This window comes from Tetrao urogallus (genome assembly GCF_951394365.1).
Source record: "Tetrao urogallus genome assembly, chromosome: 2".
NCBI classification, from domain to species: Eukaryota; Metazoa; Chordata; class Aves; order Galliformes; family Phasianidae; genus Tetrao; species Tetrao urogallus.
Genome location: NC_136814.1, coordinates 40,149,588 through 40,168,357, shown reverse-complemented (window position 1 = coordinate 40,168,357; position 18,770 = coordinate 40,149,588). Strand labels below are relative to the sequence as shown.

The 18,770-nt window shown below is 36.6% G+C and overlaps 1 protein-coding gene across 1 annotated transcript in view; it reads left to right on the top strand.

The window, feature by feature from the left end:
• Positions 1–661: 661 nt before the first annotated feature.
• FAM120B (family with sequence similarity 120 member B) overlaps positions 662–18,770 on the top strand; it is a gene marked incomplete at both ends in the record, with an annotated part of 58,445 nt that continues 40,336 nt past the window's right edge. Inside the window, 4 exons of the mRNA XM_079532938.1 lie at positions 662–1,681; positions 4,641–4,821; positions 10,041–10,136; positions 16,647–16,819. Of these exons, the coding sequence (XP_079389064.1) occupies positions 662–1,681; positions 4,641–4,821; positions 10,041–10,136; positions 16,647–16,819 (1,470 nt within the window). The remainder of the gene's footprint in view (positions 1,682–4,640; positions 4,822–10,040; positions 10,137–16,646; positions 16,820–18,770) is intronic.

Below are 18,770 nucleotides of genomic sequence, written 5' to 3'. Positions count from 1 at the left end.
CTCCAAATGACAGCATGATGAAATGAATTGGAAAATAAATCCAAAGCAAACTGGCGATACTGATAATGTCAAGGTATTGCAACTGGTACCACATTGATGGAGTACTGCCTGTAAACGCTGACGGCAGGTGACCAATTTGAGCAGTGAAGGTACAGGACCAATTTCTGAAGTTATTCAGTATTTTTTTTCATCTGGCTACAAGATGTTAATGTATTTTTAGTATGAAAATCAAGTCATTAATTCATGTGTTGCACACTGCCAGGTGAGATGCTGTAAGGCTTTTAATTGCATCTATATTTGTTTTTTTCTAGAAGTGTATACTTTTTATATTTAAGAGTGTTCTGAAATTTTTGAAGTCATACTTCTGAGAACATGTTGATAATTACAGTTTTTACTCATACAAAAAAAAAAAAAAAAAAAAAAAAAACAAAGCAGGGATGGAAAGCAAAGCAAATGGGCTATGTAGTCAGTTGGTGATGGGAAGAAAACTGGATGTGACACTTTAAAGGCCAGGATAAAAGAGCAAGCTATTAGCAAAAGCAGAAAAATTCCGTTCAATTTCTGAGCTGTTTTTTCAACTGTAGCATTTCTCAAAACTGCATTTTGGAATGGTGTTTTTATTTTTTTCCTTTCAGACTGCGGTGAGCTTCCGAAATCAACCATGGGCATTAAAGGTTTACAGGGATTTGTGGCGAGAGTTTGCCCTGACGCATGCAGGATGGTAGATCTGAAAGAGATGGCAGAAAAACACCGCATCGATCATCCAGATGTCACGCCTGTTATTGTAGTAGATGCCATGAGTTGTGTTCGACACTGGTACACACCAGAATCCTGGGTGTGTGGTGGCCAGTGGCGAGAGTACCTTACTGTTTTAGAGCATTTCATCGAAACTTTTAAAGCAGCTGGTATCGAGTTGGTGTTTTACTTTGATGGAGTGGTAGAAGAGAAAAAGAGAGATGAGTGGATCAAACGGAGGCAGCAGAATAACAAGGAAATAGCCAACCTATTTCAGTTTATCAAGACTCACAGGAAACAGCCGGGGAGAGAAATGTTTGTTCTTCCCTCAGCTTTGCCTACTTTTACACGGTTTGCTCTTAAGTCACTTGGTCAAAAAACAGTGTGCACATTGCAAGAGGCAGATTTTGAGGTGGCTGCATATGGTTTGCAGCATAACTGCATGGGAATTCTTGGGCAAGATAGTGACTACCTCATCTATAATACATCTCCCTATTTTTCCATTGAGAAGCTCTGCTTGGACAGACTAGTCACTGTTATGTACTCCAGAGAAGATCTTTGCCGTGCGCTAGGTCTTAATATGATGCACCTTCCTCTCTTTGCTTGTTTGCTTGGCAATGATGTTGTTCCAGAAAACTTGCTGGAAGGCTTCTGGCATAAATGTTTAGTCATCTGTCCCTCCAGGAATAAGAGCTACAACAGAAGAACAAGCATAATTCTAGCTGTAGCAAAATATATCTCCAAAATTCCATGCTTGTACAGCAGCCTGAAACACTTGGAAGATATGCTACCTCTGGGATCAGACAAGACATTACTTCACAGAGGAATGGAGTCCTATCTTTTGCCAGGGCAGCAGTCTCCATGGATTCCTCCTGATGCAAGAAATTTCAAAATGTTCTCAGGTCAAGAAGAAACACCCATGTGTCGAGATAAGGAAATCTTTCAGGTACTTTGGCTTCTAAAGCTTAATGGGCATTTCATTGTCGTGACTACTTAGTGAAAGCTGGTACTGAGTATGCTGATCCTATGTATTTAAATTAGAGCCATGATTAGAAGAGTTACACACTCAGGGCAGATGCAGCACATTTTAATTAACTTGTTTCTCTCTTTTTGAAGTATCAGACAGGTCAAATAATGGGAAGCAGCACATGTATGGACCCACAGCTGGGCAAAGAGATGTGCTTTCCAAGTATTGTACAATGGAGTAACTTGCTTTTTGCTTTGAGAAGCTGCAGGTCAGATACAGCTGGTTAATGGTCTGCTTGGTTGTGCCTGGCACAGGCAAAGTACCAAAGGGGAGCTGTGCTAAGAATGCAGAAGTTGAAATTGCTTTCATGGAGGTGTTGGAAAAGCTTCCAATAAATCTGTATTTCATGATTTTAGGACCACGCTCATTACTGTTCAGATACATAATGCATGGATGAACCAAAAGCAGAGGCCTGTTAATTCTTAAAGGGCAGGTCTGCGTGAAGAAGTTTCACATATGGCTTCCCGCATGGGCAGAGATGCACTGGTGTTGGGTTGTGAAGAGGTACCATCTGCAGATTGGATATATTAATTAGGGTTGCCTGCCTGGCTAGTGGAAAACTGCTGCCAACACATGCACTGATCTTTACACCAACTGGGCTACATTGCATCTGAGTCTATACAACAGTAGTAAGTTTAGAGTATAACTGCAAATGCACGGCAATTAAGAGAATGTATTGAAGTTTAATTAAAAAAAAAAAAAAAAAAAAAGTCTAAAGGAGATGATAGAATTACTGTTACTCCCTGTTTTGTTAGATACATAGGGGCTTTAAAGAGAGAGATTTTTTTTGTCTATATGTTACTTAGTTTCCTTTACAGCTGTTTTTCTGTTTCCTCCTTATATTACTCTCATGTAATCCTACAATGTACATTTTCCTTTTCAGAAAGACTCCAAAGCATTTAAAAGTTAAATTAAAACCTATGCAATGCTCATTTCAGCTAAACTGTAGGCATCTGGGTTTGATGTTAACCACACACATATACAATACATGTAATTTTTCACTGTACTAGTTAAATAGAAGACACCATTGAAAAAAAAAAAAACAAAAACATCACTACATCCTAATTAAATTTTGAAAAATACTGTTTCTGTTTGAAGTGCATGGAAAAATTAGGTAGAATGTAATCATCTATGTTGGATTACAGCCAGGACAATAGTAGTAATATCCTTACTCCTTAAGAGAACGTATCATGTGGTATTTATGACAAGAGGTCATTATTTCTTGATCTTTCATTTTAAGGGTTGCAGTTCTCTAGCATTGTGCTGAGCTACTACAGTATGAAAATATTAATGTTTAGAAGCTTCATTGAAGAATGCCTCACTGTTGCTGCATAAATCCTATGTTAAGCCAGTCACTGAGCCAAGGAAATTACAGTCAAAACTGAAGACATGTTAACTAGTCTTCTGCTTTTCTACAACAAGTGTTTAGATATTCGTATGTTGTGTGTGTGCTTTGCTTCATATTTTGGAATCTTTAAAAATAATTCCATTTGCCCTGCACATTATATAAAATGCACATAACTGGCATGTTCAGCCCAGTTCCAAGTTCAAGGACATAACCTCTTGTTACCTCTTCCCTCGGGTTTGGTTTTGCTGTATGTGAAAGCAGGTTTGGGATACTGCATTTCTTCCAGGGTAACCATAAGGATATTGTTATAAGAAAATGCTCTGTTGATTGTACGGAAGCCTACTGTTCATTCTGTGCTCATGTGTGCAGTTCTTTGGAAAGTATGACATTTCAGTTGAGTTAGTTTTGATCCATAACGAGCAGTGCTTGACTGCAGCTTTGAACTCCTGAGTTCCCATTCTGGCAGACACTGGAATTCTGTGGAGACAGTGAGTTTCTCTGATCCGGCAATTTCCAGTGAAAGAGACGGAGAGAGTTGTGTATATGCACAACCCCAGTCACATAGATAACATGACACGTAGGGAATGCTGAGCAGAGAAACTTCAGTGCCTCTCACCATTCAGTATGGATCCAAGAGAGTCTACTAGTGGTACCCCATGGAAATAATAGGTCTCATTCAACAGTTTGAGCACCCCTACAGTTTGGTTTGAGGTTGTGAAGTACCAAGTATGGCTGGTTCTGCCCTTGCCCAGTCCAGTTAGGTGCCTGAGAGCAACTCTGTTGCTTTTCCATGTAAGATGTTCCAGACCAGCAGTCCCTGTTGGTGCTCTCTAGGTGCAGACGTGTCTGTACCCAGTGTGTGGTTAACCTGCAGTCGGCACTGCTGTGATTCTGCTTCTCAGCAAGTCTGGAGACCTTGTTTTCCTCACTGCAGCAGACTATTTCTTAACCTGGGAGAAAAACTATTGCAAGGTAATAAGTAAAATTGCAAGGTAAAAAACTGTGGTGAGTTTAAGTGTTCCAGATTCACCACTGTGTAAACTACACACACTCAACTACTCTCGGAAGAGTCTGGTGTAGTTCATCTTGAAATAGAATAAAAAGGTTGGGTTTTGTCATGATTTCACTTTTTTTTTTTTTCTTTAAGTGCACATACCCTTTTTTGAGAGGGAAATTCGAGTGACTAATGGAGGGCAGTTCATTTTTCTACATCTGCATTCGGAATTAATTCTAGAAATGATTGCACTTCAAAAGATGTCACGGAAAAACAACTACCAATTTTCAGAATTCAGGGAGAGACTAAAGAGGAGGGCAATGATGAGTTCCCTGATAATCCCTATCCACAAAATGATAGGTGTCTGAAAATATACTGTACTTCTTTTTTAAAAAGTTCTTGTTCCCTCCCAAACATTCTGTCTACTTCTCCTGATAAAGTACTGTGTCTTCCAGTAATGAATGCATTTATTTTTTTCTGTTTTTACTGTTTGATTGTTCTTACTTTTGAAGATAACGCCTTCTTTCTTTGAACAGTTAGCTAAAGAACATCACATCCAATCTGAAAATTATGCAATCTTCAATATCCTGAGTAATGGAGAGCTTGAGTGCAGCAACTCTTTGGAAGATGATTGTGATACAGAGATTCCTGGACAGGCACTCATCTATCGCCCTGCTCGTCAGCATATTTATTCTGTCTTGTTGGAATCAGAAGGAGGTAAGGTTGAGGCTCCTTACGCTACTATTCAAGCGTACTTTAAAATCTGAAATCTTGAATTCATTGTTTCATTGGCTAATTCAGCATGGCATTTAGGATAAAAGCTGGGCAGCTGAAATGTACTTTGGGAGGAACCAACAAAAAAACTTCACGAATTGTTTTTCTGCATGCTGCTAAATTTCAGTGCTTTTAAAGAGATGTTTTTTAAAATATTTTGTTAAATGAGAAGTTATGAAAGTTGTTAATGATCAAAAGATTGAGCAAAACTGTGACATTTAGGCCATTTTAAGAGTTTGAGAGGATATGAAGCCTTATTTTGCTTTAGAAAGTATAGCTCCTAATGAATTAGCTTCAGCTGTAATATTATTCTGCGAAACAGTAATGCACTGTTGCCATTTTACCTTCTGTTGACTTTAAGTTTGCAATTTTAAGAACATTTGATAGGCAAATGTATTTATTGTATACAAACACAAGTAGTCATGCTGGTGATTATTAGTGCTTTTATCAATGTGGAAGAAAGTGAGATTTATTTATCCAGCAGTGTAAGTAGATTCTGCAGTGGGTGTATCTGTGCTTTTATTCTACTTTAAGACACAGAATTATTTATGCTCTCAGTGGCTCTTAGGCAGTGACTTGAAAATTAACTGCATTGCAGTTTTATTCTTTTTAATATGTTGCTAATCACTTTACATTTTTATTAATGAAAGTGCAAAACTATCTACTTAATATTCGAAATTCAAAGCAAAGCCTTATATATTAAGTACCTGACTTCCTTCACCAACTGGAGTTTGAAGTCACCATAATAGGAAAAAAAAATTGGAAAAACTGAATCAGAGTTTACACAGTCCTTTAGAGAGAATAACAAAAAGCTCAGCAGTAGCCATGCACATCTGTCATCTTTCATTTTTCGGCCTACTGCTTCTAAATTTTGTAGACAATTATAACTTGGTTGGGTTTTGTTTATTCCTCTACGCAGCAGGATGTTCATTGATGTTTTCAGAAACACCCCGACCCAAAACTTCCAATTAACAATTGTTGCTGCAAGATGGCAGGGTAGTGGGCAGATTTGCATCTGTGTTAGTTTTTTGTAGTACTCAGATGAAGTAGATCAGAATTGAAATGCAGAAACATTAATTTGGAATTCTAATGAATATGAAATTTGGACATGAAGGAGATTTTATTTTAAAAGAATTCTATTTTTTAAAATAAAACCACAGATAACACCTAATACTTGCTCTCAGTTCATGCTTCAAATTCCAGAAAAAAAATTCTGCAGTAGATTAAGCTGAACACTCCCACTCCTTACCTTTCCAAAAAGATACAAGGAGTGTATCTGCATGGGTCCCATCCTAAATCTGCATTTATTAATTTCGTGCATGTATTTACTAACTGCTATAACTATGTTGCTTCCCAGTATTTCATTGGTTGGTATTTTATTCCAGTGTATATTTGCTTCCAGAGCAAAAGTGTTGACCATTGATTAGTTTCTATAGAGATTTATAAGTAAATGTCCATGTTACTTTTTAATGAATTTCCTTCTAAAGCTACAAGGCAGTAGCGTTCTCCACAAAGCAGAATCCTTTACCAGTTTTGCTCAGATAAAGTCAATTATTTTTTGTAATTCAGTAAGAGGTAGAAGAGGGAGATGTAAACTACGCTGTATGCAGATTGTCATATGATGTAGAATTACTTTGAATTAGCATTGAAATAAGAGCTTACTGGAAGGAATCAACCAATTAAGTTAGTGCACATGGAGTCTGCTGCCATCATGAAAAACTGCCACTGTAGTTCACCCAAAACCAAGTTGGCTAACTACATGATGTTCCGTTTTGTAGTTTGGATACTGGCCTCTTTGCAGTTCACAAATCTGCTTATTTACTGTTTAAAATAGAGATAGCCAATATTTTGCAAAAGCAGTGATTGCAGTTTTATTTAAGAACAGGTGAAAATTATTTAAACTGCTTTGTCTACCTTGAAACAAGAAGCTCTTGTAAGTTTTGAATGTTTAGGTTGAGGTTTTTAAGTAGCCTAAGATACCCAAGAATCAACAGGAGCTGCGTATCATATCCTTTGAAATCACTTGCACAGAGTATGCCACTTTGCCTGAAGCCATAGTGTAATAAGCAGTGCCAGCTGAATTCTCTTGCACAGCCACTCATTTCAGTCCCCTTGCAACCTGACAGTTGTGCTGGTGCAGCTGTTTGTGATGCTACGTGGTGACCTATATTGAGAAACTGAAAATAATCACTTTTTCCCCTCTTACTTTCTTGCAGTTGAGTAACTAACCTGGTTCTGTTTCCCTGTCCAGCTCTGTAGTCACGAACAGTTATGGTGAAGGAATGACAGGGAGTAGGAATGAATGAATCAGCTCTTACCTGAAAATGTGAGCAAGTGTGCTGGAAGAATTGCTCATGGAGCTATGACTTTGACTGTAATTTGGTGTATGGTGAGCACTTTTACTCTCTGAAATGTTACCAGAATCAGAGCCTTATTTTGACTCAGTGAAAATAAACAGGAGATTGATGGTGATCTTGACAATACACCATTTGTTGCCTATCTTTTTATAAAATATATATAATTAATACTATTAGAGCTTCTTCTCATCATTGGGTTGAGTATTGTTTATAGTGATACATAAGCTGACAACTTCTAGCGTTGCTCTTAGGACAATTGTACTATTAGAAAAAATTACATAGGAGGGAAAAACAACAGTAAGTAGTACAGCCAAGCTCTTTTGTGCACAAAGAATTCAGAACAAAGCCGACAGGTTTTGGCACGAGCTCAGTTCATGGAAATACCTGCACCAGTTGCAAGGTTATGTAATGTGGCCTGAACACGTGGCCAGCTCCTGGAAGTCCTGGCGTCACTCCCAGTTCTAAGATTAGCAGCCAAGACTGACCATGCCTTTGACACTGTCAAAAACAGGCCATTAGGAGAATTTTTGCCAGTTACCACCAGGGATAGCTCAGTAGGGCTGTTGTTGCAGGTGTAGAGGAGCACAGAATTTCCAGCAGTCTCTAATTTTGGTGTTTTGCACGTAACTAATTTTTTTTTTTTACCTGCTAGGCAGACTTTTCATGATTCATTCAGAATCTATTTAAGCAGAGGAGCTGCTGTTGGTGATATTATGTATATGCATTGTTGGGGGGAAAAATTTGAAAAGTTAAACCTTTTCTTTTTAATTTTCCCCTAGCAATAATTCCATGCCAGGAGGTTTGGCATTTATTAATCAAACCTCCATTTTGTTCTTGCTAGGTTAATGTGCTGTGAATTTGCATGACTTGGGTTTTAGCTGTATTTATTTGGCATCTTATGAGAGCAGTCATATATTTCTGTTACTAAGGATTATAACAATGAAAAGCATTGAGCTGATGTGAAGCTGCATAGATTAAAAAGATGATACTGTAAGTTTCCCACTATTTTCTGTTTTTACTGTACTTGAGCTCAATGGGTGATGTACAAATAGTATTTCACTAGCATTTGAACTCAAGTGGCATTTTGATAAGCTGTTTTGTGAGTTGTGGAGCTTTGTGGCTCCCCCAGCTTCCCTCAGCAAAGTTTTGTATTTCCATGTTCCTGTTGTCCTCTTAACTTCTCTTAACTTCTCACATCCACAGCATTCCATCATGTAATATATTGTGTTCTCAAGTATGTCCCTTATTGTCTGTTGCTCTCCACAGATCCTGTCTGTCTTTTTATTCAGCTCTATTTCTTCCATAGCTATTTGCCATCTTGATTTGAGGTGGAAAAGGTAACTTCGCTTCCCTGCCTTTCTTTCAGTTGGTGCCCTGATAGGATCCTCTTGTCTGCCAAGTCACTGTCTTCGTGAAATGTTTTGCAATTTCATACAGTTGAAATCTTTTGTACTCTTCCATCTTGAGGTGGAAAAGACCTGTGGGTCCATCGATTAATTAAAAGACAGGCATCTTAATTGTATAAGCCTTGCTTCCTTAAGAAGCCAGGCTGAAACCTGGGAGTTTGAACAAGCTGAATGGATTGAATAAATCAGAGTAATTTACTTAATAACCCTTAAAACAGAGTGCTTTGTGAAAGTGACTTTGGGATATTAAATTTGAAGGTTTTCTTAATGAAATAACATTGTCACAGGTAGTAATTTGTAATCAAGATGTGAAACTATTCATGTACTGGAATACTCAGTTTAATGTGTTTGTTTTCCCTACTGAAGGAATTTTTCATTTTATTCTTTGTATCAGCAATTTTCAAACAATGAAGCATCCTAAGCACAAATGTAGGCCTGTCCTTTGCAATTCAGCTGCCAACTCTTCAGTTTATTGGGAGCTTGTACTGTAGGTCCATGGTTAAGGAAGAAAGAAGAAACAGGGCAGTAAAATGTTTTGTCATGTTCTTTTCTTCTTCCATATCCCTGAGACTAGCACCATATCTGAGGAATTTTATGCCAGCAGTCATTTTCTGCATGGAACTATGGACAAGGTCAGGAAACAGCTTCCCTTGGATTTTAAATGTGAGCTCAACTTTACAAGTCGGTATGGGGTGGAGAGTGTGTGGCTCAAAAGTAGAGAAACTTTTTAAGTAAAGAAACACCTTAGTCTTTACATGGGATGGTGAGGTACGGTTGGGGTTTGAGGGCTAAAAGCCACTTGAGCTATTAGACATAAATCATCTTTTTATACCAGATAAAGATTGGGAACAATGGCATCTAAAAGCTCTGCATCTTGCTGTGGTGTGACTCCACTGCTGTGAGCTTTCAAATAGATAGTTAAAGCCTCCTATAAAATTTTATCTTTACAGGCATGGGAAACATCAGGTCAAGTTGAGAAGAGGACCGTGTTGAGGACTGGCTGCATATGTGGCCCTGTGAGGTTGAGGTAGCTCATGCAGGTCCCTAAGCTACACCAAATGCCTCCGCAGCTGCCTGAACTGCCTTAGAATAGGAGGGCCTAAAATTGGATGAAAGATGTTGTAGAATGTTTTTCACTGACTTTTTCATTTGTATTTCTGACTGTAATTCCCAAGTCAAAACACCATGTGCATAATAAAAACTCTCTTCACTTGTCCTGATGGTTTGTCATAAAGATAGTAAAATTAATTTTTCTTGCTTGGTTTGTTTTTAAAGAAGCTGAACAAACATGTCATTATGAAGTATTTTCTATTACTTAGAATCCTTACCACCACTCTTTATTTTACACAATTGTCAGTACTTGCACTTCTCTTACTCACCCAATTCTGTCTATTTTTAGATGGAGCCTGTCCTATGGTAAAAGAGTGGTTTGTCTATTGTGGAAATCCTCTACAGGAGCCAGACCTGATACAACCTGTGCAGCCCTCTATTCCAGGTAGGATGAAATAGTATTTAAATCTGAAATAGTGACATCACTGAAATCAGGTTAGAAGACATCAGACATCCGAAGACATCATCAGACATGATATTCAAAGTAGTTGTGGAAATCTGGGAGCTGTATGCCTATAATTGCTTCCATTTGCCCTGTGTAATTATAAGAGGATTCAGCTTTGAGCTATATCTTATTATCGTGTCTTGTGGAACCCAGTGGTAATTCAGACATTCATTCTAAAATGCAAACAATTCCTTAAATGTTTTAAATACTGCTCTGAGGCCACGATAAGTAGTGTGCGGGGCTGTAATTAAAATTCTCCTGTGGAGCTGAGAGAATGAGTTAATGAGACTGGTGGAGAATATGGCAATTTTAGACCACCTGAACTCAGAAAAGAGAACCCAGTTTTCAGCAGAAGTGCAGTGGGGCTACCTGTTTTTGTGTGGTGTCTTTCACTGTCTTAAGTACTGAGTGTTTTGTATGTTCATACCATCTTTCCTTTGGTAAAATATGTATTCTTGAGCACTCTTCGTGAAATCATTATTATGAGAGATGTGTTCATGGGGAAGGATACTTTAATTAAAAGATTGGGCACTCATCTCTTTATCACTAAACTATATCATGCTATACTATATATACTATATATATATATATACTATACTTACACTATATATAAGTCTAGCAAAGGAAGTAAACAGTACTATATCATTTTAGGTTCTTTTTACTTGCTTGTTTTTGAGAGGGAAAATTGTTCTAATTGTTAATTTGACCATGCTACTGTGCTTGCAACCACTCTATCTTTATTCTCACAGCTATAGCTCTCTCTTCAACTAATAGTACGTGGATCCAGGAGCTCAGTGGTCTTTATAGGAAAAACATTATTTCCATTGATATACCTTTGATATCTTGTTAAGAAAAATGATCAGCTAATATATTTTTTAGAGTAATTTCTAACGCTTCTTTCAGTACTCAGAGCTTTGCATAGCATCCTCTTTCTGATCTGGTTTAAATTCTTTCACTGCTTTTTTGTGAATATACACATCAAGTTGGAGCACGCTGCCTTTTTTGTTGTTGTTTTTAGGAATTGCTTTAGATGTTACAGTAAAATGTCTCTTAAAATATCCTAGGATTGTATGTTTATCTTCATTATTAAAGCTGGTAATACCTTTGAACAGTCTTCAAATTCAAGATTGATGGAACGACAGCTGATCTTTAGATAGCAGCCTGTTCAAAATCCTTTTGAAAGGACATGTTTGGAAAGAATTGAGTTATATAAACAAAGTGCAAACAAGCCCTTCATTTGATATACAATAATTTCACTGTGCAGTAGCTCCAATATGTTATTAGCAGAGCGATTATCTAATTGACTTGATGATGGCATAAAATCATCGTGAAATTTTCCAGATGGATATGAATAGGCAGGGTAAAAGCTGATTTGCCTGTCCTGTAGAACTGTTTTATTTCAGTGTATAATGGTGTGAGAACATGCAATTGTAAAACAAACAAACTCAAAGAAGTATAAATGATTTCTATGTAGTTACTCTCTGATTGCATGGTAAATATTATGGTATTTATTGTTGTGAAATGTTACTTCCTAGGTAATATAGTACCTTCTTCCTTTCTTGGGAGGAATGTACTCTGATTCTACTGCTCTGCAAACATACCACGCACAGAACCCACCTTCATGTTGACAGTAAATAAAATTTCAAATTACTTTGAGTTTGTTTGTGTACAGCAGCTGCATATCAGGAGTTTGTAAAAACATTATCTTTGGAGACATAATCTTCACTAACTCAGTAATGAAAGGCTGTTCTAGCAGACTATTAAAAAGGGGGTGGAGGACTTCTAGTGTTTATTTTTAGTGCTCTGTTGTCATTCCTTCAGCGAACAAATATTTTTCTAAAATTTTTGCAGTCCATATTTGTATGCCTTACATTCGCTCATGCATCTTTTATTTTCCACAGCACGTCTTTCTAATTCACCAAATAAGGTTCTCTACAGCGCATCACATTTTTCAGACAGGGATCACATTTAGAGCTACATTTAAAGAAGTTTTTAAGGGAAGTTAAGAGTTCAAAGCTGTCAATCAAGATCAGGTTACTCAAAAAAAGACAGGAAACCTTAGGAGGAACTATTTGAGAAATCACAGGTGCAATCAGTCTGAGGAAGTTCTTTGTTTCATTTTTGGGGGGAAAAAAGAATAGCATCATAGTAACTACTTTAGAAGTGTACTGAGAATATATGGGAAATCTTGGCTCTTGTATTTGATTTGGATTAAAAAAGAAAGAATATTTAGTATGAATTTTGAATTGTGCTTCATTATAAATTATAGATTTCACATTGATCTTTAAAAAAAAAAAAAAGTGTTTCTACCAACGCATGGATTTTGGTGTGTAAAACAGCAGAACTGCCTTGAATATGAAAAGCTTGCTGGTGATATATTGCATTTTTTTTAATGAAACATTGAATCTTAATGGCTGTAAAATGATAGTTTAAAATGTGTTTAAACTAAAGTTTATTTTATTAATAATAAATATTAATAACATATTAATAATGTTTATTATTTATATGCATTTTTCTTGGGAGAATCTTCTGAATTAGCATTTCTGCTCATTCTCTTTCTATTTCTCTTTCTCCCTTCTGGAATGTTTCCTTTCAGCTGAATGAGTGTGATTGCAATGTTTCCCACACACCAACAGAGCATTATTTAAAGTGATTTTAAAACGTGTCTGAGAAATGAATTTCATTAGAAGATCTATGATCTAAGAAATTACTGTTTAACATACATAATGTGTGAACATCCATTTGATGTCTATACGATTTGTTATGGAACAAAGTTTTAAAATCTTTACTGGGCATGTACAGATTTCACATTTCATTTTATTCCTGGAAACGTATGGGATATTGTAGCTTGTTGTGTATGTAGACTACTTTATCCTGAAGGAGTCTGGATATACTTTCAGTCTTCTAATCATTGTATCTTGCAGGAATATGCCATGAGTATGCTCATATTCCAAGTACTTTTTTCTGATATTGATTCCTGAATGCTTCTTTAATTGTCAGTTTTAAGTGGCATTTGGGTTTCTAGCATCTTTAGAGTTGGCCAAGGTTGATCATATGTTAAGATTGAGCACTCCTGTACACCGAGCATTGTCCAGTATATTTTTATAATCTTATTTGTGTTGCTTAGTTTTTACGTGAGCGTGTAAAACAATAAAATGTTGCTGTTTTGTTGCTGGTGTTCTAAAGTGAAATGTCAACAGTCACTACCTCAAACTGATGTAAACAGTTTCATATCATACATTTGTGTCCATATACAGAATGATGATATAATTTAAGTTGGTAAGAAGGTGAGAGTCACCGCTGTGTAAGTCCAGTGATCAGTGATCCCATAATGTTAATGCAATTTGCAGGCAATGTATCTTCATAAATCAGTTATTGAAGTTCAAACAAATGAAATATTTTTCATGATGACAGCGTGTTTAAATTTATGAAGGGAAAAGAGGGAAAAAAATAGCAAATTATTTTTCTCTCACCTGTTTTTTGACCGTGTTTGTATTCATGCAAGTACTACCATTTCACCCCCATGGAGTTTTTTGTGATCTTCCCTTTCTGGGAGTGCCCAAGGACTACAGTTTAAATGCTACTGAATACTGTTTTCACACAGTTTTGTGTATATTGAGAATAACCGTAAGCATATGCAGATCGAGTCTCGTTCTGTAGTTCATGGGACCTTATGATTTCTATGACCCAAATAGGATAAATACCTTTCTCATGACTAATCTTTACAGTAAAGATGTATCAGTTGTATTTTTGAGCACGTTTTTGCTCTGTTTCTCTCCCTTTTGTTACTCACTTGTGGTCGTTGTTTTTTCAAAGTTAGTTTAGTAAATATTTAGATGTGTTAAAAAAGCAAAATACTTCTCGTTCTTGTCTAAGTAGCTTTCTCTTTCAGGAGTGTTTTCCAGTTGCTGCGAAGTACATTGTAAGATCTAAACTAGAGCAGAAATCTGTTTTGGGGATCTACTTTATATGAATCTTAGGTCTGTTGACTGTACACGTGGTCCTGAGGAAATCATTAAACTCCAGTGTATTTGTTTGCTTTACTTATCTTTCATTTAAGGGTTAATAAATGGCTCTCTCTTGATTATGACATGGAATTTAATTATTTGTAGAATGCATCGAGACTCTTTCAAAAAAATAGTGCCTTTGGCAGTATGTGCCAAAAGGAGATAGTGTCAAGTTTTCTTTCCCAGAGTAAATAACTCATAATTCATCAGTACCTCTTTTTCCCAGGCGCAAGTCAATTTCACTTCTTAAAGTATAAGGAACTGTTTATGGAAGAAATGTCTCAAATTTTTTGTTGAGCTCTCTCAGTATAGATATGTAGCCTTGATTATTGATGTAGTTCATGGTTTTGCTCTGAAGAAAGAAAAATTTCTATTATTAGGTATGCCCTTGGATGCAATTCGTTTTTAAAAAGTACAGTCAGAAAGGGAACTGATTCTTGGAGTTTCTCCTCATGCAGCTGAACGTGAACCTTTGGGAAAGCAGAAGCCGTCAAAACTTTTTGGGCTTACCTGAGTAAAAATAGTCTCGCAGCTTACATTAATTTAGCCTTGGTAGGAAAAGTTGGCTTTGTTTTGTTCTTACGCATGTAATCTTTGCATTTCTTCCTGGAATTCACTCTGCTATCTTTTATTTCCTTAAAGCAACAGTTACCACTATCTAAACCAGCTGTATCATGCTGTCTATACGGGTCCTCTCACCACCAATGTTTGTGATATCTCTAACCTACCTTTCTAACCCTAATCAAGTTGTTGTTGTTGTGTTTTATTGTTTGTTTTTTGTTTTACGTACATTTTGTCCTACAAAGATTAGAAACTTACGGTTTGTACAGTGGTAGTTCTTTACATAGTTAAAAATTTGGATGAGAAATTTGGTCTTAAACAGTAAAACAGACGTACACTGGGGAGATGAAGAAAGCAAATACTAAGAACTTTCTACTTTCACCTTCTCTGTAGAATTAGTACCATTTGGTTAATGAGCTTTCTTGGCTAAATAAACATCATCTGTATAAATTCAGCACCTTGTCACTTTAATAATTTATTATCACCAAGTGTTCCTAACTGGACGACAGCAGCTGCACATCTCAAAAAAAAAAAAAAAAAAAAAAAAGGTGTTACCAAATGCAGCTTAATTGGCCCACATTTAAAATTTACACCTCTTTTATTTATCTACAGAAGCAGCAGTGCTTTATGGTAGGAGTCAGTCAGTAATTGGGCTTCTTAGGCATAGCCACTTAGCTGTTCTGTTATTTCATGTGCATTAGTGTTTATTTAGATAATGGCTTAAATGTAATTTAAATAGGGAACAAATATTACATTGGATAATGTGTCACAAGTTGGGAGATGGTAACAGGGAGTAAATATGAAAGATTTAGACATTATGGTGAAAGGCACTATAGGAAAGCCTGGAGAGATATATTATACATCACCAATGACTGTTCTTTTCTATGTGTTTGCAGTAATGTTTTGTACGTCTGCCTAGGGACTACAGAGTGCCAGATAGCCTTGATTTTTTTATTATTATTTTTTTTTAATTTTTCCCCAAACTTGCTAGTGAACTTACCGCAGAGTAATTATGCCAGCACAGTGTTCTGTTGAGTGCAATGTCTAGCTTTGCCAGCAAAATGGCATAAGTGGCCAGTTTGTTCCTTAAGGTGGTCAGGAGAAAGGAGATTCTGGCATACCTCGAGGGAGTCCAATGCACTGTCACTAGGAGAGAAAAGAAAGAGACATTGTCATATCCCACTGAATCACTGTTTTATGGTGAAACTGATCTCACCTAATGCTCTTGGGGAGTAGGGGAAAGGACAAACTTTAAGCCATCCTTTATTCTTGCAAAGGGTAAATGTCTCAAAGTTGTCTGTGTTCTGTAACAGTTGAATTCAGTCCACTCTTCTTAAATGTTACTATATTGATAGAATCATAGAACCCTTAGAGTTGGAAGGGACATTTAAAGACCATCTGGTCCAACTCGCCTGCAGTGAGCAGGGACATGCACAGCTGCATCAAGTTGTCCAGGGCCAGATCCAACCTTACCTTGAAAGTCTCCAAAGACAGGGCATCCATCACATCTCTGGGCAACCTGATCCAGTGCCTCACCACCCTCCCTGTAAAATACTTTGTCCTTAAATCTAACCTAAATCTGCTCTCTTTTAAGCCTAAAACCATTTCCCCCTGTTTTATCACAACAGACCCTGCTGAAGAGTCTGTCCCCTTCTTTCTTGTAGCTAACCTTTCAATACAATTTGTTTGAATTAAAAGCCTTAAGTTTTTGTTGTTTTTTTTTTTTTTTCAAAAAAAACGGGTTTTGTCAAATTACTGTTACCGTCACTCTATGGTCCTTGCAAGTGCCAAAAGCAGATTAGTTGTTTCCTTTCAAATTGTAATTTGGAATGCATATTTTATCTTGTTGCTGTTAAGATAAAATAATGGATTTCTTTTGTAGGTGGAACACCTAATTTGAAAACACTGTGGTTTGCCAAAGGACCTGACGTGGAAAAGCAACGATACAGTACATTTCTGGCATGCTTTCACCTTCAGGATGCAATGGAAGAGCTCCAGGCTCTAGAAGCACCTGTTGCAGCATTCTGCTGCTTGCTGACCTACCTTATGCTGCAGGTAGCTGGGACAGTTACTGTTTCTTCGGCTGTCAGCTCTTATAGGTGTGATTGACTAGTAAACTTGCTTGCTGGCCTGTGGGCAATTTTTCTTATAATCATTACTGGAGGCACAGTTGATCAAATACAATAATAATGCATTGCAGCATTTTAATTACCCCATTTGACATGCATCACCCTGTTTAAAAAACATGGTTTTTTTAGTAGTTCATCATAACTCTCACATGTCCATGACAAAGTCTCTTGGGCAGTTTAACAGAGAGAGTGTAAATAGAGGAGTTTTTCACCCTTTTGAGGACTTGTTTGAAAATTAAAGCTTTTCTTAGTGTTTACATAGTGTCATCAAAAGAAGAAATCTCAAGTGACTATGCAGGCTATGCCAGCAGACACTCTAAGTATTTAGTTGACTCTCACTACTTTTCATACCAGCTTGTATTCTACTCCATTTCAAGTCAGAATTAAGGATATGGCCCTTCTGATTAAATTGTTCAGGTGATCACTAGTTAGTAGTTAGAATTCTAAATGCCTGGCAGCCTGCAGACTAGCTTATTTGTAATAAAAAGGAATGGAAGTTTAAATGCAATATTACTTCATTAATTATATTCCTTCTATGTATAATGTGTTGTTTATGCTTGCCACCTTTCAAATGTGTTTTCACAACTATATTTTTCTCTCTGAGAATTAGAAAATTATAATGCTTTTATCTAATCTAGAGAACTCTAGCATTTTTACTAGCACTGCATTACATTTCATCCCTTGTTTTGATTTTTAGACTTTACTTGTTTTGTCTTAGTAACAGAATTACACTGTTTGTGATAAGTGAAAACAGATTCTCTCTAGGTTTCCTATTGTTTTTTTTTTCTTCAGTCTTAGATGATGCATTGAGGCAGTATGTATGGGAATTAAACAAATGATCCATATAGCTCCTTTTTTTCTTTAATCTTTGTATAGCAGGATATTAATGGAAATATTTTTTTAAGATCAAAGTCATGAAGCCACATTTCATTCCTTACCATTTCAATGCAGCAAGATAAGTATTGTGTACTTTGCTTTAAAGACACAGTTTAATTTTTTTTGTGTTTGGATATGATATGTTTTCACATTTATTTGTCATGCTATTCTGTATACTCTTCCATAGTATGATTATTTGAGAATGTTTTCTTCAATGTGATTAAGAAGTTAAGTAATAGGATAGATTACCTACAGAAAAGTGTATTTACTGAGCCTTGAACACAGAATATTAACAAAATGAAATAGATCCCATTTAGGGAATATGGTCTTCAGAACTTATCATCCAAAAACTGCTGTTAAGAACAGAGGAAAATAGTTTTGTGATTCTCATTTTCAAGAACAGCAAAGATATCATGCTAGATGATGGAATGATTTTCATGGCAGTGCTGGTTTCTCAACATCTGTCCCATTTTCAGCGCTCTGAGTTGCACAGGTACATTCTACCCTGTGAACCAGACTAGCAATCTGATTTGGATTAAAATGTGTTTCATTGCTTAGTTGTTTAGTGCTCTGATGTTGCCATTTGTTTTCTTGGGGTGTTTGATAGGAAGAACAAGAGTGTCGGCAACTGCACTTTGAGTTGAGAGTAGTACTTCCATTTGTTTTTATAGCTGAGAAAACAATGTTTGTCTAACTGTGGTCTAATTCTTGTCTTTACACTTCAGCCTTGCATTTGTATTAAAGAGCTAAGGTGGATTGTTAACCATGTGGTGATTTAAGCTACATAGTTTTAGGTTGCCTTGGGCAGGCTAACATCATTTCCCTCAGGTCATGTGAGGGAGAATTGAACTTCATAACAGTTTCATTTGTTGTCTTTTAATCTAACCTGAAACTGTTGTTTTTTTTTTTGTTGTAGGAATCAGGATAAGTGAGTACCCAAGCTTCCACAAAATTTGTGTCATAACAGCATAAAGAAAGTGTTGATTTAAAGAGCACTCTTT